Source organism: Setaria italica, chromosome IX, assembly GCF_000263155.2.
Source record: "Setaria italica strain Yugu1 chromosome IX, Setaria_italica_v2.0, whole genome shotgun sequence".
Taxonomy (NCBI): domain Eukaryota; kingdom Viridiplantae; phylum Streptophyta; class Magnoliopsida; order Poales; family Poaceae; genus Setaria; species Setaria italica.
Genome location: NC_028458.1, coordinates 3,322,834 through 3,347,321, shown reverse-complemented (window position 1 = coordinate 3,347,321; position 24,488 = coordinate 3,322,834). Strand labels below are relative to the sequence as shown.

The 24,488-nt window shown below is 42.4% G+C and overlaps 2 protein-coding genes and 1 pseudogene across 3 annotated transcripts; 2 read left to right on the top strand and 1 right to left on the bottom strand.

Moving 5' to 3' along the window:
- Positions 1-5,281: 5,281 nt before the first annotated feature.
- On the bottom strand, positions 5,282-6,715 carry LOC101777142 (40S ribosomal protein S18). The gene is made up of 3 exons (XM_004981396.3): positions 6,622-6,715; positions 6,361-6,556; positions 5,282-5,375 (listed from the first exon to the last, which is right to left on the bottom strand). Exons 1-3 carry the CDS (start codon positions 6,701-6,703, stop codon positions 5,282-5,284), a joined length of 372 nt encoding a protein of 123 aa, XP_004981453.1. The 5' UTR covers positions 6,704-6,715.
- Positions 6,716-7,452: 737 nt separating this feature from the next.
- Positions 7,453-16,749, top strand: LOC101776459 (5'-3' exoribonuclease 4). Of its 2 annotated transcripts, XM_004981395.3 has the most exons (22): positions 7,454-7,891; positions 7,978-8,080; positions 8,164-8,240; positions 8,319-8,510; positions 8,605-8,724; positions 8,804-8,866; positions 9,005-9,139; positions 9,277-9,441; positions 9,545-9,622; positions 10,697-10,783; positions 11,294-11,365; positions 11,471-11,569; positions 12,608-12,678; positions 13,299-13,427; positions 13,525-13,601; positions 13,727-13,767; positions 13,849-13,923; positions 14,071-14,222; positions 14,305-14,409; positions 14,498-14,573; positions 15,258-15,334; positions 15,557-16,749. In XM_004981395.3, the coding sequence occupies exons 1-22, from the start codon at positions 7,685-7,687 to the stop codon at positions 16,323-16,325; spliced, it is 2,970 nt and encodes a 989-aa protein (XP_004981452.1). In that variant the 5' UTR covers positions 7,454-7,684; the 3' UTR covers positions 16,326-16,749. The 2 variants fall into 2 exon arrangements, with proteins under 2 accessions (XP_004981451.1, XP_004981452.1); XM_004981394.4 differs by having other exon boundaries at positions 7,453-7,891; positions 11,294-11,569.
- A 3,808-nt stretch (positions 16,750-20,557) lies between these two features.
- Positions 20,558-21,161, top strand: LOC101759332 (annotated as a pseudogene).
- Positions 21,162-24,488: the final 3,327 nt, after the last annotated feature.

Here is a 24,488-nt window from a genome sequence, read left to right as displayed (position 1 = left end):
AGATCAAAATACCCTTAATCAATACATAAAATCCAGAAAAACGGGACAATAATGAGGGGCAGGGGGCGTCCTCTTGGGCCTTTAGTCACCCCCAAGGGACTAGATAATTAATCTCTTTAGTTCTCCATTTAGTCCCTCTGTTTGGAAGTTTAGGGAATAAGGGGGTGTTTGGTTGGGGCTGTTAAGTCCCTTTTAGTCCCTAAACTGCCAAATAGGGTGACTAAAAGTTGTTAAAGTTTAGTCCCTAAAGTTTAGCCCTTTAGTCCTAAGGGGTTGCTAAAAGGGGCTGAAAGGGACCTTGAACAGGGTGTGCCCCTTATTAATGCCCCGTCCCTCCCTCCCTCCACCCACCCTGCCCCTGCGCCGCCGCTCGCCGAGCCGCCGTCCTCCCTCCCGCCCGTCCCCCGCCGCCGAGCGCGCGGTAGCGTAGGCCGCCGCCGAAGAAGGCCGCTACATCGATGGCCTTGCGGGTGATGGAGAACGCCACGGTGACGGTGGAGGAGGAGGCACACACGACGAGGTCGGTGCGCCAAGCATCCTTGCGAAACGCCTCGACTGCGTCGTGGAGGAGGAAGCGTGGTGGGGATGCTGAAGGCGGGGGGCCGCGGGCGGACGCAATTGTGAGCGGGACGCTGCCGGCAGCAGCCTTCCTCCAGGTGGGCGTAGGCCACCTCGTACCAATCCGGCGCGTTGTGGGTGTCGCGGCGGCGGGCAGGCACGAACCCGACGACGGTGGCCTCGCACCAATGGCCGTGGAAGTCGTCGACGACGAGGACCTCCACCTCTGCGCCGGGGGAGGCGTGCAGCCGGCGGCGACGGTGGCCATTGGGGTGGGAATTCGGGAGTGCGAGTGGGAGGGAGTGGAGTGGAGATTAGGGACAGTTTGATTTTTGTTCAACTCATTTAATGTCCTTTAGTCACTGGAACCAAATAGGGATCGGGGACTAAAGTTTAGTTTAGTCTCTACAGGAATCAAACAGAGCCTAAAAGAGACTAAAATTTTAATCCCATGAACCAAACAAGTCCTTAATATGTGAATATCTCCCTGTCCAGTGGTCCAGCCTCGTGATGACGCGGCATTCCAACTCATCCGTCGGTGGTTCCTTCTGCGAAATTTCACGCGATGATGATTCCAGGCAGTAATCCCCGCATTGCAAGATGCAAATAGCGTGTTCATCCAGGAACCAAGCTGCCTGGTGTGATCAACATGCTGGGCATGAGTCAGTCCATATCCCTAATGCAAAGGGAAGAGAATCATACAGGCATTCCAGATTCCAACTCGATGCCGCAACAGCAATGCGGGCACAATCACGACGTGACATGTCTTGCCAGCCTTGCGTCATCCACGATTACCGAGGGAGCTCTCCAATCCCAAACGGAGATGCGTTTCTGCAAATGGCGCGGTTGGGTTCCAACGGCATTTTGCATGACCTGAGCTCGTAATGACCTAGCGCGTTGACCCCATTGTTTACCATGACTTGCTTTGCTAAGCACGATTAAAGAATTTGGCGAACAAACTGGGTGTCGATTAGGATTACACTTAGCGTGCAGAAAGGAAGCTCTTAGCATTCCCTTCCTTTCGGTTATGTTCGATTAATATTTTACAGGACAGTGGGCAAAGCGAGAACAGGTCCATTTTGAGCTGCAATCATTATGCGCAGGGTCATAAAACAAACCAAAAAGGATCCTAGACTGTCACACCTTGAAATTTTTGAATTTCAGGATGTGATTAAAAAAATAATTAAATAATAATTTTCTCATAATTTTTTAAAAAATCAACATTTATTTTCTTGATAGGAAATTTAGTATTGGTTGTTCCTTTTAAATTAAACAAGGTTTTTCTGTGTGTTGCATTCATGCCGATGCATCTTGGTGTTTCTTGAGTGCAAAAGGTTTTAATATGCGTTTATACAATGTCCAGACCCTTCTGTGAATTTTCTAACTTTTTTCTAGTATTTATTCTCATTTTTTTAGAGTTAAATCTTTTTATTAGAAGCTGCTGGAATCCTTTTCACAAGCGCCAAACATTTTATTTGGAATCATCGTGTTCCAACCTATCTCTAGGAATTTTCATGGAATTTTAAAATTTTACTTTTCGTGATTTAAATGAATTATCTAGAATTTTTCTAAATTTTTCTTTCACAAGAAATTATTTCTGAAAAAAAAATAAACCTATCATATCCTACCGGGCGAGCCTTAGGGCACGACCCGCTCTGGCCCAGCAACCGGCTCGCCAAGGCCCATCCGGGCCCAGCCGCCCAGTAGCACCGCTGCACGGCAGCGCCGCCGCTAGTCCGTCCTCGTGCGCGCCACGCCAAGGCCGCCCCCACCTGCCTATAAAAGGCGAGCGCCCGAGCCCTACGCCTCCTGCTGCAGCTGCCTCCGCCTTGCCTCGCTGCGCCGCCGCTTAGCTGCCCGCACACCCGCCGGAGCCGAGCGCCATTGCCGCCGCCCGCTACTCCGACTCGCCGTGGCGAAGCGCCATCGGGGGAGCCGCCACCGCCTGGAGCTCCGTGTCACCGATCCGAGGATGCCCCACCGGTCCTCATCGCCGAGTCCGTGCCGGAACGCCGCCACCCCGTGAACACCGAGCCAGCCGCCGCCAGCTCCATTGTCCGTCCGATTCCGGCAGCTACCGCACCTCTCCGCCGCCGATGAGCACCTGCACGCGATCCCCTCTAACTCCTCTCCGTTTTCCCCGCCTCGGCTGAGCCCATCATCGCTCGGAGCGCCGCCCATTTTGCCGACCAGGAGCTCCGTCCGCCGGCCACTGAAGCTCTTTGAGCTTTTGCGCATAGGCCCCTAAGAACTCCTTTAATTTTTATCTTATTTCTTGTGTCTTGCGAGTTTCCCATAAAACCCCCTAGATCTTTCCTGATCTTTGCAAACCAGTCTTAGCCCTGTTCTTTTGCAGATCTTATCCCGAGATTTCACCTATTCACAGTGACTATTCACTGAGTCTAAGGTTTCTTCTTTGCTAGTCTCTGTTGTCTAGGGTTAATCACGACTAGATTCTTGTAATCTTATTTAGCTCATAGATTCTACGTTTAAGCTCCGTTCCTATCGGTTCTTGCTGCGTTAGATCAACTTAAATTAGCAATGTTGATATATTATCTATCTTATAATTTGTTCAAAATATTAATATGATTAAGTACTTATATACTTTTCTAATTAAAATCTAATTAGAGTTCAACCCGCATTTTCATAACTAATATAAATTTGGTTAATGTTTATTTATACAACTCTTTCAATTAAAAGCTAATTAGAGATACACCTTGATTTTTTTATAAATTAAAATTAATTTGATTAATATTTAATTAATTTATTTTATGAATAAAAGCTACGTAGGTTACACCTGGGTTTTTCTTTATTAAATATTAAATTGACTAATACCAATATAAATGTGTTTTAAATTATATTTGATTAGTTCAACTATACTTTATTTCTAAAATAAATGTTTAATTTACATAAATTGTACTTGAATGTTTATAAATAAAATTTAACTAATTCCTACATCATCTTTTCATATATAAATATAACTAGGGATGTTTCTCTAAAATATCTTTACATTGTTTTCTTTATTAAAATAAATGAAGCACATAGAGTTTTCTCGTTCTTTTATAATTCAAATCTCTCGATAACTATCTTTTCAACCATAGTTTCGTTCCCAACGTTTCTTGCGTTCGCGTGACCTTAGATTCGAGCCTTGTCCTTTAGTGCGTTCTTTTAAAGCTTTCCTATGATTGATGTATTATTTTTAGTTGTACTTGTTTGTTTGCTTGTATGTTTGTATCGGTGATTGCTTCGAGTAGAAAGATCATTGTTTGAAAGATTTGAAGATTAAGAGTTTCAAGAGAGCAAGAGATGAAGAGCAGTAAGAATAACTTTTCTTTGGAGAAAGGCAAGTGTCCCTAACCATCCTTCTATCTATACTTATTTTACAAAAATACCATATTAATTGGAACATGGAGCGACCACCCAGGAAAACAATGCAACCACAAGGACTATATGGCTCTGGTCTTGGCTAATTAATTAGAGACTCTAGTTTAGGGTAATCTTACCGAAAGGGCAAGAGGGGAGGCGTTGATGGGGTATAACCTGGCCCTCAGTCTGATCTACTCTATGGTAGCTTCATAGTCTTGAGAGAGGTTTATACTCTACTTCGACTTGAAAACTCAGCGGGTTACCACTTGGAATCTTTGTAAAGGCCTCGTAGCGTCCTTGTGCAGTCACACCTCCGTAGTGTGATGAGTGCTTGATCAGCACAGCATGGTTGGGTTTAAAATTCTTCTGAACTTTTACACGACTTGTAGGTAAAGATGTACAACTTCTGCAGAGTGTAAAACTGATATATCAGCCATGCTCACAGTCAAGAGTGTCCTGGACCCTTACATGATTAATAAACTTAAAGATGGATTTAAATCATTATTCTGGTTATTTCTTTTATCCTTGCTGAGTACCAACCATAAGTGTACTCACCCTTGCTTACTGTTGCTTAGAAAAAGAAGGCGAGTTCTAGGCGTACGCAGGCCCCAGTCGATTGCCTGTGAAGTTGGGAGCCTTCGTTTCTAGGATTAAACTCTAATATACTCTCTTGTTCTTTACGTGATACTATTACTGTTATTCACTTATGATGTCATTATACGTATGAAACTATATCTCACCATACATATAGGTAACACTTTATTTTATTTTAAAACCGGGTGCTACGTAGACGCCGTGACAGTGAACTGGGGGAGGGAGGAACTGCGTCCAGACTCCAGACCAGAATGGCCTCTCGAGACTCCATATTCCAAATCCGCGGAGCATAGAGAGGATGAAGCACGACGAAAGGCAAAAAAGAGCAGATATGTTAAATAGCAGGACCAAACTAGAACAAGAAAATGTTCATCATAAGTGATGATGCGGTGATGATTCAACCCATTCCATTCAAAAACCAAATAAAAAAAGGCGATGATGGAGCAACCCATTCAACAAACTGAAGTAGCGCATAACACAGTACAGCTTTCAACATACAAACTCTTCAGAAGATATCACTCGAGATAACAACGAACAAGGTAAAGAGCCAATCCGCAGCAGTATCATCAAAATCAAATTACTCTTAGAAGTTGCAAAAACACATTGCATGATTGCAGGATAGAATATATTAAGGTTCCATAACTGCATGATTATCCTAGGGCTTATCGTTTCAGGAAACTGCCTGAACATAAACAGTTTCATACAGACTGTTTGGACATGAACCAACACATTAGTACGGCCAAGATTTGTCGAGATATACACCTTATCGCTTCTTGGAGACACCAACGGTCTTTCCACGAGTCTTGGTGTGCTGGCCACGGACACGGAGGCCCCAGTAATCAAGACCACGGTGGTTCCTGCAGAAAACATAACTTTCAGCACGCACAGTGACAAATGATAATTAGGAGTAGGAGTATATCACAAGTACTTAAGCAAGCAAGCAGCATATAAATAAAAAAATAAATAAAATGACACAAGAAAGCGCACTGAAAGGATGTGTAAATTAACATCAAAGCTCATTTCTTCTATGAGATAACAGTATAACACAAACTGATTTCCAAGTAACTAGTGATACCCTCCAGTGTCAGGATTGACAAGATGATGTGCATTTCCAAGCACTACCCACAGCTTGACACTAATTGCGGAATCAAACACATAACTAAATGATACTAGTAAAAGTAGAGCTCAACGATAACATTTCAAGAACCTGAAAAAATAAAATTCATAGCACCCATAACCAGACTTATGCAGTGATGCAGATGCCCAAACTAACAACACATATCAGGTACCCATCTCATTTCACCAAAAAAACAGATGATGAAAACCAGGTCAATGTGCATATGAAACTGGACAAACCGGTATTCATTGTAGAGCAGGCCTTACTAGGTGACATTGTTGATACACCACATCATCAATTCAATGATGGATAATTCACATTTGAACCCAAAATTCCAACACAACAGAGATATAGCCACCCAAACACCCTTGACCTCGTTTAACATTCTTGCTATCCTGACTGGTGTCACTAAGCATTTCACAACTTGATTAAGCATTTCACAACTTTATTAGCCTGCACGTTTCAATTCAGTAGAACACAAGCCCAACCAAGAATCAACACGACTAATCATAGTGCTAGGTAATGTATTAAATCAATAGGTAAGTTAATTGCCATTTAGCATGTTCCGCAATGAAACTCACAACCACCCAAATGCCATATACAAGCCATTGAGCATCTTATAGCAGCATCATTTCTCAACAAATGTAAAGATTACTTTACTAGTAGCAGTAGCAACTAACAAGCAGGGATTAAAGGGAGTGGAGTGGAGTGGAGTGGTGACCTGCCTGATCTTCTTGAGTCTCTCGAGGTCGTCCCTGAGCTTCATGTCGAGAGCGTTGGAGACGACCTGCGAGAACCTGCCGTCGTCCTTGTAGTCCTTCTTCATGTTGAGGAACCAGTCCGGCACCTTGAACTGCTCGGGGTTCGCCACCACCGTCATCAGCCGCTCCAGCTCGTCAGGCGACAGCTCGCTGGCCTTGCACACCCACAACACACACCAAAACGTATCAGCAACATCATCACTAGCAAGATCTGGTAAGATCCGCGGTTCATGTCGATGTCGGCCTTCTTGCAGACGATGTTGGAGAAGCGGCGGCCGATACCCTTGATGGAGGTCAGCGCGAACATGATCTCCTGCTTCCCATCCTAAGTGATGAGAAGATCTTTTTGCCTACCACAACGACGAGAAGTAATGATGGGTGAAAGATACAACAGAGTTACGGTTATAAAATTTTGTACTCCTATTGCATCGTATGGACATGTAACTGACTGCCAAATAAATTTTACCCGAGAAAAAGATACTCTGACAATTATTAAACAGAGCATCGCTAAAATCCATTATTGTTTTTATTGAAGCGAAAATCCATTATTGTTATCATACGGTCGACACATTTTCGTGTTTACAGACGGCCAGACGGGACTTGCGATATCTATCTTGGTTGCCGAAATGCCGAGATTTTTTTTGAGTACGAAATGCTGAGATTTTTTTTCGAATCACGAAATGCCGAGATTTTTACTGCCTTTGGTAACAAAAACTTACGAGACATTTTGATATCTGACATTCAATTTGTAAGCCTTTCAAGATTTGAAACTCATTCACAATGACATGTGGAGCCACTTTGAGTCATTGACATGTGGGTTAAGGTGTTAAATCTTCTTGGGAACTCAGGGTTAATTTTCGAAATTTCTCAAAACTTACCCGACATTTCGGAGCCGCGGTTACAAGCGCCACGTTACGATCCTGACCGTGGAAGATACGCATCGTACGGCATCCAGCCATCTCTTGCAGATTTGCAGGTCGTAGTTACTGGCTACTGCAGCCCATCATCTTCAGTGTCACCGGACCGGGCGGGCTAGAAGCCGCACAAAAACTACCGAGCCGCAGTGGTCGAGACGGAAGAGCCCAACCCGCAAGCGCGAAACAATCGCCCTCCTTCCCGCAGCCTCGCCCCCTTCCTCCCCGTCCCCCACCCAGATCGAACCGAAGAGGGAGGAGGCAGCAGCAACCACCGCACGCCACTGCCGCGCTAGAAGCTTCCAGAAGCGCCGCCCCGCGAGAGGGAGGCCTGAGCACGGGGGAGATCCGGCGGCAGGGCAGGTCGGTCGGAGATGGGAGTCCCGGCGTTCTACCGGTGGCTGGCGGACCGCTACCCGCTGACGGTGTCGGACGCGGAGGAGGAGGAGCCCGTGGAGCTCGAGCCCGGCGCCTTCGTCCCCGTCGACCTCCGCCGCCCCAACCCCAACGGCATCGAGTTTGACAACCTCTACCTCGACATGAATGGCATCATTCACCCCTGCTTCCACCCCGAAGGCCGGGTACGCATTCGATCCTGCTCGATTCCGGCCCCCCCGAACCCCACCTGGTGTTTTCTCAGCTTGGCTGCGGTCTTTTCTCCCTGCAGCCGGCGCCCACCACCTATGACGAGGTGTTCAAGTCGATTTTTGATTACATCGACCACCTCTTCGGCCTCGTCCGCCCCAGGAAGCTCCTCTACATGGCCATTGGTGAGTCGCTGCTGCTGTGATGCTACTTGTAATGTACCCAGCTTGTGCTCTGAGTAACAAGCTCGGTCAATTTTGCCACTTAGATGGTGTTGCTCCAAGGGCAAAAATGAATCAGCAGAGGTCCAGGCGATTCCGGGCTGCAAAGGACGCAGCTGATGCGGTAAGTTATAGCTCTTGTGGTCATTTGACTCATGCAGGTGGTGGCAACTGTTTTCTCATTTGTGTTTACTTTGTTCAGGCAGCCGAGGAGGAGAGGCTGAGGAAGGAATTTGAGGCAGAGGGTAGGACTCTAGCCCAGAAGGAGAAGTCAGAGGCAATCGACTCGAATGTCATTACTCCCGGGACGCAGTTCATGTTTGTACTATCTACGGCGCTTCAGTACTACATACAACTGAGATTGAATCATACACTTGGATGGCAGTCTGTCAAGGTGTGTATTACACTGGCTTGGACTTGTAAATTAGTCTCAATCCTAGTTAGGCTGTAGTGTACTAACTGAGATATGCATCGTGTGTATTTTCAAGGTAATATTGTCTGATTCCAATGTCCCTGGTGAGGGAGAGCACAAAATTATGTCATACATCCGCCTGCAGCGCAATCTTCCTGGCTTTGATCCCAATACACGTCATTGCTTATATGGCCTGGTAAGTCTACTTCAAATTTTAAACTAGTAGTGCCTGTTTAAACTGAATATGCGTAACAATTAGCCACTCTATTCTCCAGGATGCTGATTTGATTATGCTTGCTCTGGCAACTCACGAGGTCCACTTCTCAATTTTAAGAGAGGTAAACTTCTGATAGTACTTTATTGGGAAGTATATTTATACACTTCTAAGTATGGCCCATTTCTGGATGTTTGATTTTGTCCTCTTTATGGTAAATTAGGAGTATTTCCGTAACTACATAATTCAACTGACTTTACAGGTGATCTCCATGCCAGGGCAACAAGAAAAATGTTTCCTGTGCGGTCAAGTTGGGCATTTGGCTGCTGAATGCAGAGGCCCTAGCCAGGTTGATAGTGCTGTGGAGCTACCTCCTATCCATAAAAAGAAATACCAGGTACTCTGAACTATATCACTGTTTGATCTAGTATATTATTTTTTGGAGTTCACTACGTATTTATTTCTAGTGCACATGTAAGATATGTTATCTTTTATCCCTGTTGGTTCACTACGTAACTATTGTCCTGTTAACAGTTTCTTCACATATGGGTGTTGCGTGAATACCTGGCAAAGGATTTGGAAATTGTAGATGCTCCATTCAAGATAAACTTTGAACGGCTTATCGATGATTTTGTGTTTATGTGTTTCTTTGTTGGCAACGACTTTCTGCCTCACATGCCGACTTTGGAAATTCGTGAGGTTTGTTAATCTTAAAAAACATCCATTATATTCATATAAGCTTTATTTTACTCATTAGATGATTTGTGCATAACTGTGATTAATTGCCAGCTGTATTCTGCAGGGTGCCATTAATCTTCTGATGAGTATCTACAGGGCAGAGTTCATATCAATGGGTGGTTACCTGACCGATGGGGGCGAGGTAACGTTTCATAGATGCAAATTCTTGTATTGTTTGGAACCATACGATTGCAATGTTTTTTTCGTGGTAGCAAATACTTACAGAATTGGGAACATAGTCCCTCGACAGCTTTGTAGTGGACTGTTGGCTTTCTTTAACCATGTACATTGAGTTGTTAGATAAACATGTTGTATCGTTATGTCTATTTAGGGAATCCAATTGAGAAAGGAATTATCTCTTTATGGTTATGTTGCCATCTTGTATCATTATGTTTTCTGTCAGAATGTTAGTACTCCTTAAGCTTAATGATAACACATCTTGCAAGTCTGGTATTATGCAACCATATTGGTCTGAAAGCCAAGCTGGTAGGATCCAGTGAATTGCAGAAATTATAGTAAAATTACTTAAGTTGACTGTAGACTGATTTGAACTTTATACCATTGTTTGTGCCAGATGAGTTACGGGAGCCATGTGTGTGTCCAGTGGTGTATTCTGGACAAACCCAATGTTCTAACTTTATACCATGAAAGCAACTGTTTTTACTTTTTAGAATGTAGGATGGCAAACCCAATATTTTAACTAAAGTAGCCAGTGGCTTTGCTGTGTTTGGCAAGTGTCTTTTGTTGCAACTCAGTAACAAATAACTTGAGTCATACATCATCTCTGATTCTCTGGTCGTTCTTTTCCTTGTTTCGCAGGGCCATTTTGCTAATTAATGACACATATTGGTTTTAGTTAGAGACATATATGCGTTTATTTGTAATATGATGTTCTTGCTGCAACAGTGGCATATTCTGGACATCATGCTGTTCAATAGCATACGTGTATAAGTTCATTATGCCATCACAGTTGACAATTTAAGCCATTTTGGAGTTCCTTAGTTTCCCCCACTGTACTGCTGTGGTGTAATTCCCAGATCAAGTGTCCGCAAAGAGTGAAGGTTGTTCTATGAAATCATAAGAATGACCTTTTGTTTGGTCTCATCATTCAGACATTCACCAATTTGCTCTGCTGAATGCCCATATTATCCTTTTTTTCCCTTTTAAATGGGGTCAATGCCTGAAATATTGACATTTTCACCATTCCAAAAAAAAGGTTGTATTGGACCGTGTGGAACATTTCATTCAGTCCGTTGCTTTCAATGAAGAACAAATTTTCCAGAAACGTGCACGCATTCAACAGGTACTTTCTAGCCGATCTTCATCCATGTTGTTCTTGATTTCTGTACTTCTATATGTTCTTTATGCATAAAAATCTAAGGAGATTGACCTCTTTAAACATGTACTTCTGTATGTTCATGTGGTGAAAATATATGATCGTCGTGAAGATTGTGAGATCATCTTAGAGTGAGGTTAAGTTATTTCAGTGACTCTAGGCCAGTCATATTATGCTACGATTATAAGTTTATAGTGCAACATCGTTCTTTAACATCATGTCACTATGTTAAGATACCATAGCGCTGATGCTTTTTTAAATGATCAATAATAGTATCTTTCAGTGACTTCTCGACATGGAATGCAGTTCAATTTCCACATGAGCATATGTTTCCAAATAATTTGAAAATTTCATGATTCTTGCAAATCTTATGTGTTAATACTTCAATTGCAAAAGCTTGTTTGTTAAATCTTTGCATTGACATTGCTACCTGAGAAGACAAATTGAGTTTATGTCTTTATGATTGCTAAATTGCAGGCACGCGAGAACAATGAAGAGAGAAACAAAATACAGAGAGAAAGTACCGAGGAGAATCAATATGTGGACAAGGTCTGTTTTTCCCATAAAATTTCTGAATATGTTTGTTCAGTAATGTCTCTGATGATTGTAAGTATGAAAATTGTTTGCTGTCCCTCATTCTCTTTCTACCTTCAGGTCAAGTTAGGAGAGCCAGGATACAGGGAGCGGTACTATGCTGAAAAGTTTAAAGAAGAGGCAGAATCAAAACCCATTGATCAAGTTCGGAGAGATGTCGTGAGTCTTCTTTCTAGGCACTGTTGAATCATGTGCAGCAACTCCTAACTAAATGACTAAATGTTACCATCGAACTAAGCTCTGAGACACTTCATTTTAAATTTGGTATATATTATAAGGTTTGGTAGATAACAAATACAAGGTAACCATGTTCTGAATGTTGTGACTTCATTTTAGATTTGGCAGTATATATATTATAAGGTTTGCTAGACAACAAATACTCAGTAACCATGTTCTGAATGTTGTCCTTAATAACAGAAACAGCTACGACTTAGACTAACTGGACTAATATTTGATGGTTCAGCGTTGGAAATAGTCACAAAATTAATACACCACCGAGATGCCTTTTTTGACCTTACGACATTAGTCTATCTGATTTCCTAGCACTTTACAGACTGGAACAATCAACCAGTTTTTTTTTTTTTGACTTGTTGGTTGCATGGTCAATTGCTGAATACACAAATAATGTTGATTTAGCTTCGCTTAACTTGATCTACATGTTTTAGTGTGGTTTTGCGAGTTAGTCTCAACCTACTATAAATTATTCATGTCTGATAGTGATTTTGAAACTTTTTTATCTTTTATTTCTGCCTATTTTGTTTAACATTACTTGCCCCAAGCCAGGGTAAAGGAGGATGGTTGTGATGCTGGATGAGCAATAGTAAAAACCCAGCCATCAGATTTAATCATAAATAAAAGAAGTTGTAGCGTGTGAATTTAGCAATCCACGTGTGCTTTGCTTTTTTATTTAAAAAATAGTACAATCCTTTTCTTTTGTTCATGTGGTTCTTGTTGGGTTTTTATCTCTAGCCTCCCAAACTTGCTTGGTATAAAGGCTTGTATTGTTGTTTTCGTTTGCTTATTAAATTTATATATTGTATTAAATACTTGGTTATGGTGTAGTAAAGTGTAAGATGAGCAGGTTTCTTTGGTAGGACTATGTGGTATACTCATACTGGCCCTTGCCTTTTGGCCAGCATTTGCTCTTAACACTGGTGTCATTGTTGTCTTCAATTGTCTAATTTATTCATATTTCAGGTCCAGAAATATGTGGAAGGTCTTTGCTGGGTTATGAGATACTACTATCAAGGTGTTTGTTCATGGCAGTGGTAGGTAAATATTGACCATCTACTGTGAGAGTATGCTACCACTGTTCGTTTGGTAGATAAAATCTAACTTCTAGATTGTCAAAGTATTGTTCTTCACTATTTCTGACCTTAAAGTCATGGCCGCTCTAAGTAGCCCCCCTTAAAGTTTCTTTAATTACACGGACATGCACAAGAAACCTAAAAATCCACTATTCTCAATTATCTGATTAGTTGTGGTGACTAGACAACCAAAATTTGGTAGCATTAGAATCAAATCATTGCCACTGATATGGGCATGTGGCATTATATGCTGTAATGCACAGATCAGTTGGTTCTTGACTTCTTGTTCCAAGACTAATCATTATATTCAAGTGGTAGCCCTGTATGACTATTTGAAGTACACACTATGCTGCAGTTGTAGAATCTTGAATAGGCTGTACAGAGAGCTCCTGGCAATCTATAGTGAGTTAGTGACTAGTATAGTGATCTTTTTCCTGATGGTTGTTTCCTAAGAGATAAGGAGTGTTTTAAATCAATATGCGTGCCTACTTGCCTAGCAATCAGATTGACATGCTCTTCTTGGTAGCACTTTTCTCGTGTTCAGTATGACATGCTAATTCCAGCCTTGTCATCCACGTCAGGTTCTATCCATATCATTATGCGCCTTTTGCATCTGACCTAAAAGACTTGGCTGAATTGGAGATTACCTTTTTCTTGGGTCAACCTTTCAAGCCATTTGATCAGCTTATGGGAACACTACCAGCTGCCAGGTTTGGTATCCCCTAAGCAAGTGAATATGTTCCATGTTTGGATGGAAAGAGTGTAAAATTTAATGAGTTCTGAGATGTTTGCTATATTCTTCTGTAGCTCCAATGCACTGCCAAAGTACTATGGGGATTTAATGACTGATCCAAATTCACCTTTGAAGTCTTTCTATCCCAAAGGTATTAGCTCCTATTATGTAACACAAAATAAAAGTATTCAGGAACTACCAAACACATAGGATGATATTGTGTATTTATAAAATCATACTAATTCATGATGCCTAACACCTTTAATGCACGTGCAGATTTTGAGATAGACATGAATGGAAAACGTTTTGCATGGCAGGTAATGCATATGGATAAACCATTCTTTTTCAGGCTACTGATTTGTTATGGAGATATATTTATGTTGAATTCTTTTATCCAGGGTGTTGCAAAGTTACCTTTTATTGATGAAACACGTCTGCTTGCCGAAACAAGAAAACTAGAAGATACATTGACAGTATGTATATGTTATGGTCCTTCTTTATGAACCCTCTTGGCTTGTTATTTTCATTGTGGTTGTACTTTATTCTCTCTCTGCAGCATTCTGGGTTTCTAATTTTTATTTCAATTGTTCAAGGTCTTTATGTTTTTGCTATCTTTGCAGGAAGAAGAGAAATTCAGGAACACGACAATGTTTGACATAATATATGTTCGGGAAACTCATCCATTGACTGCTCAGATTGCGTTCCTGTATCGGATGTACAACCATCTACCAAGAACAGATCCTTATGTTATTCCCATTGATCCTGCTGCTAGGTCTGTAGAAACACTAGATACTGATATTTTGTTTCTCTCGGCATTTATTTACCTTGTTGTGATATGTGAACACTATTTGCAGTGGTGGAATGAATGGGTTCCTTTGTTTATCTGAAAGGAACTGGTATAGCATCACTGTAACATCTCCAGTTAAGTGCTTCAACGGCATTGCCCAAAACAGAGTTTTGTAAGCATCTTATCTAAAAGCATACTATAAACTAAAAGATATCCTTTAAATATTCTAGCGCTATATTTACTTTTTCTATATTTTTCAGGAATGCTACGTATCTTAATCCTCAGTATCACAAACACATCCCGGAGCCCCCAGTGGGGGTCATCGTACCTGGGAAGGTATTTGCTAACCCACACCCTATGTGCATTTTGGTGCATATAATTCTTGGTCACACAAAAAGTGTAAGAGCATATATTTTTCTTTAAGGAAAAAAAAATGAAAACCTACGCATGTATAGTTCAGTGTTGTTTACATCAGCAATACAGAAATGTTATCTTCTTTCCATTTTGGGAAAGAGTAATTGCTGACTCATAAGCAGAAGTATTAGGTGATGTGTTGTTTAATATTTTCTATGTTTGCGCATATGTTTTTCTATGGCATTTTTCTTCAACATTTCATGTTTTGCAAGACGCAAATGACTGTTTGCTAACATTATCTTGTGAATACCATAAACTGTAACATCCTTGGAAATTTGTAATGATTATATATTGATCTGGTGAACCGAAGTTCTTTTCAGCTTTTGTATAAGTTGACAAATTTTGAAAAGGTTGGCAGCAAGCAAAGCACATTGTGGCACAATGACTTGTAAATGTGGAACACAATCATAATATCTTCTTCTGTGAATGATACTAACTTTATAGAAGTATGCTATTTGAAATATATGGTGACTTTTCTCCTCTTTAGAAATTTTCATGCTGGTTTGCTAAGCAGTTTAAGATAGTCCAACAAGTGTACCATCTTTTTACGAACTTGCTAAGCAGTTAAGATGAATTCAATAGTCCAACAAGTGTACCATTTTGTAGATATTGAAGCCTAGTGATTTCAAACCCTTTCCTGTGTTGTGGCATGAAGATAATAGTCGTCGGCAAGCAAGAGAAAGGTATGATTGATATTTCTTATGCTTTTAGCAGAATATTTCAACTTGGACTATAGAGTATTCATAAATTCTGGGCATCTCTTATAAATGAAATACTGTATAAGTTGAACACAAAGAAAGAATGCACATTTGATTCATTCTGCTTAGCCCTTTCTCTCTGTTAACTTACAGCCTTACCAATATGGTCATCTGTTAGCTCTTTTCATGATATCTTTCCAATTACAGGCCTCAGGTTTCTGGAGCTTTGTCAGGTTCTCTCTTAGGACAAGCTGCACACCGTCTGGTGAAAAACTCCCTTCAGATCAAATCTGGTAGCGCTGCTGGGCTACTTGAGATGCCATATAGAGGTGCACCCTATGGCCCTGGAAACAGACCAAGGCCTGCTGGACCATTGGGATATGAGAGGGGTTTTGTGGACAACCCACACCATGCACACACGTCCAGAAGTGTCCCGAACTCTCATCCTCAGTTCTTTGGTGATGCTCAAGCTAACAGACAGCCTATGCGGATACTGGAACGTCCAAACTCCGGAAGCCATGAAGCTGGTATCCATGCATCAATGTCAAAACTGACAATCCATGAAGGGCCAAGGCTTCATCAGAATAACAGGATGCAGAATTCCGGGTACTGGCCCAACCAACCACATCCTAATCACTATGCTGGACCCCCACCTCAGCAGCCTATGCAGAATATCAGTTTCACACCTCAGCGGCCTTTCCAAACTGGAGGATTCCCGCAGCAGCGACCAGTAAATGGGGTTCCACCACCATTACCTCCCAGTAACTGGATTGGCAAGCAACCAACTGGAGGCCCCCCAGGTGTTCCTGCAAAGCATGATCCAAGGACAGCTCCGGATAGACAGCTTAAGCAGGATAACCCAAGATCGCAACAGGATAAGAGACAACAGGCTACCAAGGTATACCGTGTCAAAACCCAAGCTACTAATGGTAACGGTTTGTCAGAGTCAGGTAAACAGGAAGAACCCGCAGCATAACTGGGCTGCTGAGCTGCTGGAGATCCGAATGCTGTGTTGCGGGCATCCTGCTGCCAGGAGATAAACAAGCTCGTGGTGTAAACAGGCATAGTGTTTCCATGTATCCCTGTAATTTATATTCGATTGTTGAATTGTTTTGTTGTATTACCTGAAAAGGAGTTGGTTACATTTAGGACAAGGGATTTAGAAGGAGCCTTGTTAGTTGTTAGGACAGGATATGGGCATGCACTGCTGTAGTAGAGCTGTTAGTTGGATAGCTGAAACTTTTGTGCTGACTGCTGAATAATCTCCCTTGCTCGGCGCGAAGGATGAATCACCTGCCCTGCTGTATCTTGTGAAAGAGTTGCGGGCAGGTATTCTTGGCCCTTCCGCGGAGCGAAGGTAAATAAACCTCGACTTCATGCAATATTCTGTTTTTTTTTTGTATGAGGTATATTTGGCCACTTTGGATCTTCAAGACAAGATGGCTGTCCGCACATCCGTAGCCAATTTTGTAGTTGCCATGCCGCTGGTATTCTGCCAACCGAGCGCATCTTGCTAATCGGGTAGCCTATAGATCAGGCAACACACCTGTTGCTGGCCAACCGAATTATAACTGAATTATGAGTCGTTTTGGATTGTATCTAGATATATGTTATTGCGTAGTAAAATCTATTGGTTAAAAAAGTTAAAACAATTTAAAATTTGGGACGGAAGAGTATAGCAGACAGAGCCAACATGATCGGAGAGGGCTGAACATATGAGCCACCCTGCTATTGGTGATGATCCGGGTCTCATTACATGTGCGCATCAGAAATATATTCTTTCGGCACAAGTGGATTTTGCACATTTTAGAAATTTATTTGTTCAATTAATTAATTGAGTTAAAAGAGTTGGCGACGACCCTTAGTGACCAATTCGCACACCCAATGCCATCTTCACTATCCAGTAATCAGAACTACATTTCTCATTCAAACCGGGCTACCAGGTTACAAGACACGGAGGTACGCGCAGGAGCCTTGGTGTCGTCCTGCTCCTCACCGCCGGTCGCTGACGGGTAAGGGAAGAGGAAGAAGAGGACAAGACAGGAGCAAGATTGTCGGTTCATGTGAGCTAGAAAAGGAAAAGAAGGAAAACGAGAGGATTGCATTGAAACGAAAAATTCACATATCTCAATGTCAAAATTTGAAAGGTTTACAAATCAAGTATTAAATAGTAAATGACGTGAATTGAGATTCAAATGAAATATCTCTGCAGCAATGCAACATAACAAAACAATGACATGCCTTGACCTTCAAAAGAGCTTCAAATTTTTCTTAAAAACTCTTAATAGAGGAGCTAATATACATATCCAGTCTAATGGGGGGAGCTTGGAGTAATTTCCAGAAGGCCAGCACTGCAAATCTAAAAGGGTTAGCTATGTTTAAGTGTAAATAAGTACAATACATATCCAATCTAACGGCGGCGAAGACCAACATTGCAAATTTTAAAGGGTCAGTAATGTTTAAGTATAATAAATATTCCCTCCATTTAAAATTACTATTTATTTTAATTTTTTTAAATGCATAACTTTTAGTATACATCTAGATATATACTGTGTCTTGGTACATAGTAAAAATTATTATGTATTTAGAAAAATTAAAATGAATAATAATTTGAAATGGAGAAGTACCTCAAATTATTATGTATTTAGATATATAATGACACCTATGAGTCCCCCCCGGATGCCAAAGCTGTTGCTGCGCACCAGAATTACATGCTACTGTGTTTCCTTCTCCCTGGTGAAGGTGGTCTCAATGAGGAGTTCTTCATCTACCAGTCTGATACTGTGGTTCTCAAAAGGCTTGGCCCTTGTGGACACGCCTTCATCAACTTCAACGCAGGGAGCAATACTGGGATTGTTTGCCGTGAAGAGAATGATGAGTTTGCGGTAGCACACCTTACCGTGACCCCAAAAGAAGGCGGTGGCAACTGTGCACTGTGGAGCACTTGCCCAGTGACAGCGGAACTTTGCTACATTCTCAGCAAGGTTGGGTCATGGCGCACCAGGTGCCTGCCACAATTAGAAAAATGATCTCTCATCTCGAGACTTTGTACCGATCAACTTTAAAAATATTAGTACTAGGTCTAACGGATAGTCCCTGGAGCACCCCCGTGACCCCCTTTAGTACCGGTTGGGACAACAACGCCCCAACCAGTACTAATGCGCTACCCACCCTCTAGTACCGGTTGGTGGCAACAACCGGTACTAATGGGTCTCCAACCCGGTACTAATGTGGCACCCCTCTTTACTACCGGGTTGGGGCACCAACCGGTACTAATGGGCGCCCCTTTAGTACCCATTGTTGCTCCTAACCGGTACTAATTTTCTTTTTATAAATACCCTCCTTCTTCCTCCAGCCCGAGCCATCTCCTCTAGTTCGAGCTTCACCCTATCCATGGCGAAATAGGGGGAGGTTTTGCTGGATTTGTGACCATTCCTTGGGGATTTCACTCATTCAAGTGTTCTAAATGTTAGAAACTTCATCCTCTCTTGATACATGGATAGTATACTAAGTTTTATGCTTTAGAGCTAGAGTAATTTGTGATTTTTAGAATAAGGTACAATGGAGAAAATTCTCAACAATAAGTTAGTTCATGTGTATGTACTTCAAAAATCAATTTTGCTAATGACACAGATGATGTGCAGGAAGGATAAACTCCTCGAGACAGAAATTTTCAGGGCAATACAAGAACAACTAAATGGATTTCTTCTAGATGAGGTCACAAATCCTGCGGAGGAGTTTCATAATAATGGATCAAATCTAGTGCAGAGTCAGGTTCAGAATAGTAGAAACAATATGTGTACGCACAATATGTCTATATATATGTGTAATATTATTCATGTATGTGTATGCACAATATGTATATATATAATAGTATCTCAAATATTATATAAATGATAAATAGAATTTTATATATATTAGCATATTAGAACTAGTATACGTAAAGAAAATAAATACGAAATACGAATATATAATAAATAAATAGAAAATAAGAAAAGAAAGGAAAAAATAGATTAGTACCGGTTGGGGAGACCAACCGGTACTAATTAGGCCGCTCTCGTGCGCGGCATAGTAGACTCTTTAGTACCGGTTGGTATCCCTATCTTTTAGTATCGGTTATTTTAACCGGTACTGAAGGACCCTCTCTAGTATCGGATTGTCAGTACCGGTAGAAGTGATTTCTCCAGTAGCGTGCCAATCCGCTATGGTGAGGGCGAAGCTCAAGAACTGATTTGGTGGCAAACAGATGCTGTTATAGCTTTTGGTGATTCTATTTGCTGGGTGGATTACTTGAGGGGAATGCTATTTTGTGACGTCTTCAGCCCAAACCTGGAGCTGCGATACGTCCCACTGCCTGTGATTCCTTACGAGGGCTATAGACATCCAGAGCTGGGTGATAGAGGTGGTGTGTTTGCGTACAGAAGTGTGTGCGTGACACAAGATGGCGCCGCTATCAAGTTCATTGATGCCGCAAACAACAACCTTTGGTTTAATGGCAACCAATCTGGTCCTTCCAGCATCACCTCCTGGATACTGAGCAGCGACAGATTCACATGGATGCAGGATGACACAGTAGAACCTGACCAGTTCTTTGGTCTCACCAGTTGCCTTGGACTTCCTCATATGCAACCAAAATGCCCCCTTTGGACATGAAGTATCCCCAAATTGTTTACTTTGCATTAAAAGAGGAAATATGTTCGGGGACACTGCTCGTTCCAGTTAACATGGTCAGTAAGACGCTCGGTAGGCGTACTGCCTATGCATTAAGAAGTTCGTTGTCGAGTGATGAAGATGAGAGCGACAGAACTTCGTGCAATCTGTTCTACAATGAACCCTTTCTACCTTGCGGCTTTTCCAAGTTCCTGGGTTTGGATGTGCCTCGCTCCAGGTAGTAATACCACAAACCTGTTAATCTATGATGGTAAATTTTTATCACTGATCACTGAAAAACTGCCATAAAGCAGTGTCATGTGACGATTTCGCATATCGTCGTGTATTGAGCGTCACAAATTATACCTCGTGACGTTTTTTTTGCGTAATCGTCACCTATCAAATCAATCTGTGAGTTTCTAATTCGTCGTAAAATAGCCTCAGGCCCGCTTAGTCCAACCCATGCCCAACTTTAATGACGAAAATAAACATCATAGACAGTTGCCATATATGCTAATATTTGTCATGGAACAAACAGCCACGTTAGGAATAGGTGACATGGCTGATGATGTGGAGGATACTGATAACGTGATTGATGACATGGCTGATGACGTGGTTGATGACGTGATTACTATTCTGTCAGTCTTCTTTGGTTATTCATCACTGTTTACCTTCTTTCATTACTCGTCACTTTTCCCAGGCTAGTCCTGTTACGCATTATTGACCAGCAAGATAGGTCAACTGACCTGTAGATTGAGCCTACGTTATGTCGCATTCCCAACTAACCTATCTTGCTGATCTCCCCTAGTTCCGGTGTAGAAAACTATTATTAACACTTCTTGTTCATTTCTCGTGAAGGGGGCTTCTCTGTGCGAGGGTGGGTGATGAAGGAGTACGACGACGCGCTGCAGCTTAAGGTGGCGATGCCGGGGCTAGGGAAGGAGCACGTGAATGTGTCGGCGGAGAAGAACATCCTGGTGATCAAGGCCTCAAGGGCGAGGGTGACAAGGACCCCGAGGACGTACGGCGACAAGGCCCCAGAGCCGAGGTCTTCAAGATGGACCAAATCAAGGCGGAGATGAACAACGGCGTGCTCAAGGTGACCGTTCCCAAGATCAAGGACAAGGAGCGCAAGGACGTGGTCCAGATCAAGGTCCAATAGGGGTGGGGATCGAATTGGTCCATCCAGGTCTTGTAGTTGCTATCTATGATTCTATATCGTAGTTGCAGTGCACTAGTAGTAGTTTAGTGGAGTAGTCGTTGGCTCGTTGCGAATTGAGAGAAGTTGCGAGCGAGAGGGATAAGTTTCTTTTTGGTGGTGGTGTTGTCTGCCTCATGTCTGAGCCAGCCTATTTACCTTTCTGTTCGTCATGCAGAGTTTAGTTTCTTAAAACACATGATGGCCACCGATGATCTCGTTATGAAAATCTTACGGTAATGGCATCTGCAGTTACTGATCGGCATCTATCTTTGCCTAAGCAGGATAACTCGAGGTCACGGCAGGGTAAGAGACAGCAGGCTACCAAGATATACCGTGTCAAAATCTAACAATGTTAATGGCTTGTCGAAGTCAGGCCAACAGGAAGGACCCGCAGGGTTGCCAAATCGCTGGAAATCCACACACCGTGTTTAACGTGCATGGGCATGCAGAGGGTTTACATGCATTCCCTCTTACTTTTGTATTACATGGAAATGAGTTGGTTACATTTTGGGAAAGAGAGTGAGCTTTGTTAGTTGCTAGGACAGGGTAGAGCATTTGCTGCTGTTGTAAAGCTCCTAGCGGGATAGCTGAAACTGTTTGTGCCGATTGCCGAACAATCTCCTGCTCTCCATGCAAAAGGCTGACTCACCAGCTTGCTAAACACTGCATTTAGTGTCTTCCTGTTTGTGCAGCATATGCTATAAGTTTAGTAATACTGCACACTTTATACGTGCCATTCCCCCTCCTGATGGGCCGTGCCTTTGTGCCGGCACAAGGCCCACAGCTGTTGGTACGAGGCCAATCGTGTTCGGGCCGGCACAGTGGTGGGCTTGACACGGCACGGAGGAGCGCGGAACCACACAGCCCAAAAAAAAACAGAAAAGCCCACCTCCCGAGCCTCTTGTACTCCCGGTCTCCCCCATAAACCCTAGCCGCCAGGTACCGTGCTGAACTGCTGATTCCTTCTCGCCTCCGTTCCTCTCCTCCCTTCTCCCCTCCTCCGCCATCCTCTGGTAACTTTGCTACCCCTCCGCAACCCCTGCGCGTGGATTCAAGATGTATCTCCAGTACTACATCAACGAGAAGGGGGACAAGGTTTACACCACGAAGGTTTGTATGACCTTGCGCTTAATCTTCGCTGAATAGCTGATGGTTTTGAGGTGTCAGCCCGTGCTGATGTGCGTACCTTGTTTCCTCCTTTGCAGAAGGAGTCGCCTCTCGGTGTGCCGACGCAGTCTGCTCACCCGGGTACGCCCCTTTCGTTCAATGGAGTTCCTTTTGTATCTGCTGTTATCTTACCTGTCAAGATGCAATAGTATGGTTTTCTTGTGTTGTGAAGAGAGATGCAGTATACTCACGGTTGTCTAATTATTAGCGTGACTATGCATATTTGTTGTTGGAGCTCCGCTCGGTTATTTAATAGTTTTTGTGATTAGATATGCGCTGTAGATCCTTTTGGGGAACTTGTTATGCTTTTGTTAATCCGTTGCTAGACTCAACGTTTTTCAAACAGAAACATGGTTTATTTTTGTCAATTGTAGTTTCTGAGTCTTGGAACATTGATGCTCATGGAAGGTTGCTCGCTAGCACCAATTGATCCTAATTTCTCATTTGGTACTGGTGGGATAGGATCATAGGATACCAAGCATATTATTGACATTTTTGTATTTGTATCTGAATCAATCTTATCCCATCAAGATATAATTTCCAGTAATGTTTGTCCATTAGTACGTTGTACTTTCAATTTCTTTTGAGATAAGGATTATGGGTATTTTAAGAAGATTGCTTGTGCAACTCTTCTGTAAGATCTTAGTCTACAAAATTTCAGATCATTCTTTCTTTTCAAGCAACAAATCCCTTTGCAATATGACTTCACCTGACATTCATATAGGACCGATTTTAGTCATCAATGGCCTTAACGTGAACTGTTTGCCAGATTAGAGTTTCATTCTCTTGTATAACTATTGGACTAAATAGACTATAGAGATAATGACCGGTTTTAGTTTTCTTGGGGTGAACAATTATATCCTACATGCGTAGGACCAAAAACAGATGTTGCAGGCAGAACTGGAACATGTGGAATTAGTTCCTTTTCATGGTTGCTTTTCTGGTCTTGATTTATACCTTTCTCTCATAGTTGCATCGTGAATTATCTGATATCTTTTACTCTTGGTGCAGCTCGCTTCTCACCAGATGACAAGTACGCTCGCCAGCGGTACCTGTTGAAGAAGAGATTTGGACTGCTGCCAACCCAGAAGCCAGCACTTAAGTACTGAAGTTCCAACTGTTCAACCATGGACGTTCAGGAGAAAATCATCTGTTTTGCTGCTTGTTGTTTGGAATGTAGATTAGCTATCTGAAAAGAAACCAAACACTGCTAGGTGCTACCATGGTATTTCCCAGCACATTCAGACGCAATATGTAATGCTATGCTATGCTATTGACATATCGTGGTTCCTAATGTTATGTGCGCAGTGTGTCTATCACTTCATTTAGGCCATTGACACTATCATCCAGGATGAAGCGGCTCCACATGATGCTGTCAGATACTTTGCCGCTGGATGCCGGATGGACCTGGTCAGGAGGAACTGCTCGTTTCCTTGGTAGAAATAAGATGCAATCCAAACAAAACAACTAGGCTCGGGTGATTCCAAGTCAACCTGTGATGCAAACTAAACAGGCAATAAGTATAACGTAGTTAGAGTGTTACGGTAACCTCTATTTTCTCCAGTTTTACCAGTTCATGTCTTCCCGCTGGATGAAAACCAGTTTTTGGCCGGTTGATGTTGGAAAAGTTTAAATTTTGGCATAACTCAAGTTATGACAATTTGGGACTCATGGTACAATTAGCAAGTTTGGGACCTGATTGTGCATGGGATGACACATCATTACAGGTTTGAGGACCAGTGGTGTAGTTTACTCTAATTTATTGGAGTACTCGTTGGCTCGTTGATGGAGAGAGGTTGGCTCGTGCCTCATGTCTGAGGCAGCTTATTTACCTTTCTGTTCGTCATGAAGAGTTTAGTTTCTTAAATCATGATGGCCACTGATCATCCTGTTATGAAAATCTTACGGTAATGGCATCTGCAGTTATTGATCGGCATCTATCTGTACTTCCTTACTTGAATTCTCGTGGATTTACTGCGTTGCTCATGCTTTTGCGAAGCTGTGTTTGACGTTGCCTGAACGTGAACTTGTTGATGGTTCGGACTTGCAGCAAGCCTGCAAAGTTGCAGCCTGTTGAGTTTCTTGGATGGGTGGCGATTGATGATCTCTTGTGAAATTTGA

Bases quoted from the DNA above. Each gene is read 5' to 3' on its own strand.
- LOC101777142 (XM_004981396.3), bottom strand. From the start codon at position 6,703: ATGTTCGCGCTGACCTCCATCAAGGGTATCGGCCGCCGCTTCTCCAAC. The intron at 6,557-6,621 runs GCGGATCTTACC...TGTTGTGGGTGT, and splicing joins GGCCGACATCGACATGAACC to GCAAGGCCAGCGAGCTGTCG. The intron at 5,376-6,360 runs GCAGGTCACCAC...TGTTTTCTGCAG, and splicing joins GAGAGACTCAAGAAGATCAG to GAACCACCGTGGTCTTGATT.
- LOC101776459 (XM_004981394.4), top strand. From the start codon at position 7,685: ATGGGAGTCCCGGCGTTCTACCGGTGGCTGGCGGACCGCTACCCGCTG. The intron at 9,140-9,276 runs GTACTCTGAACT...TCCTGTTAACAG, and splicing joins TCCATAAAAAGAAATACCAG to TTTCTTCACATATGGGTGTT. The intron at 13,428-13,524 runs GTTTGGTATCCC...ATTCTTCTGTAG, and splicing joins GGAACACTACCAGCTGCCAG to CTCCAATGCACTGCCAAAGT.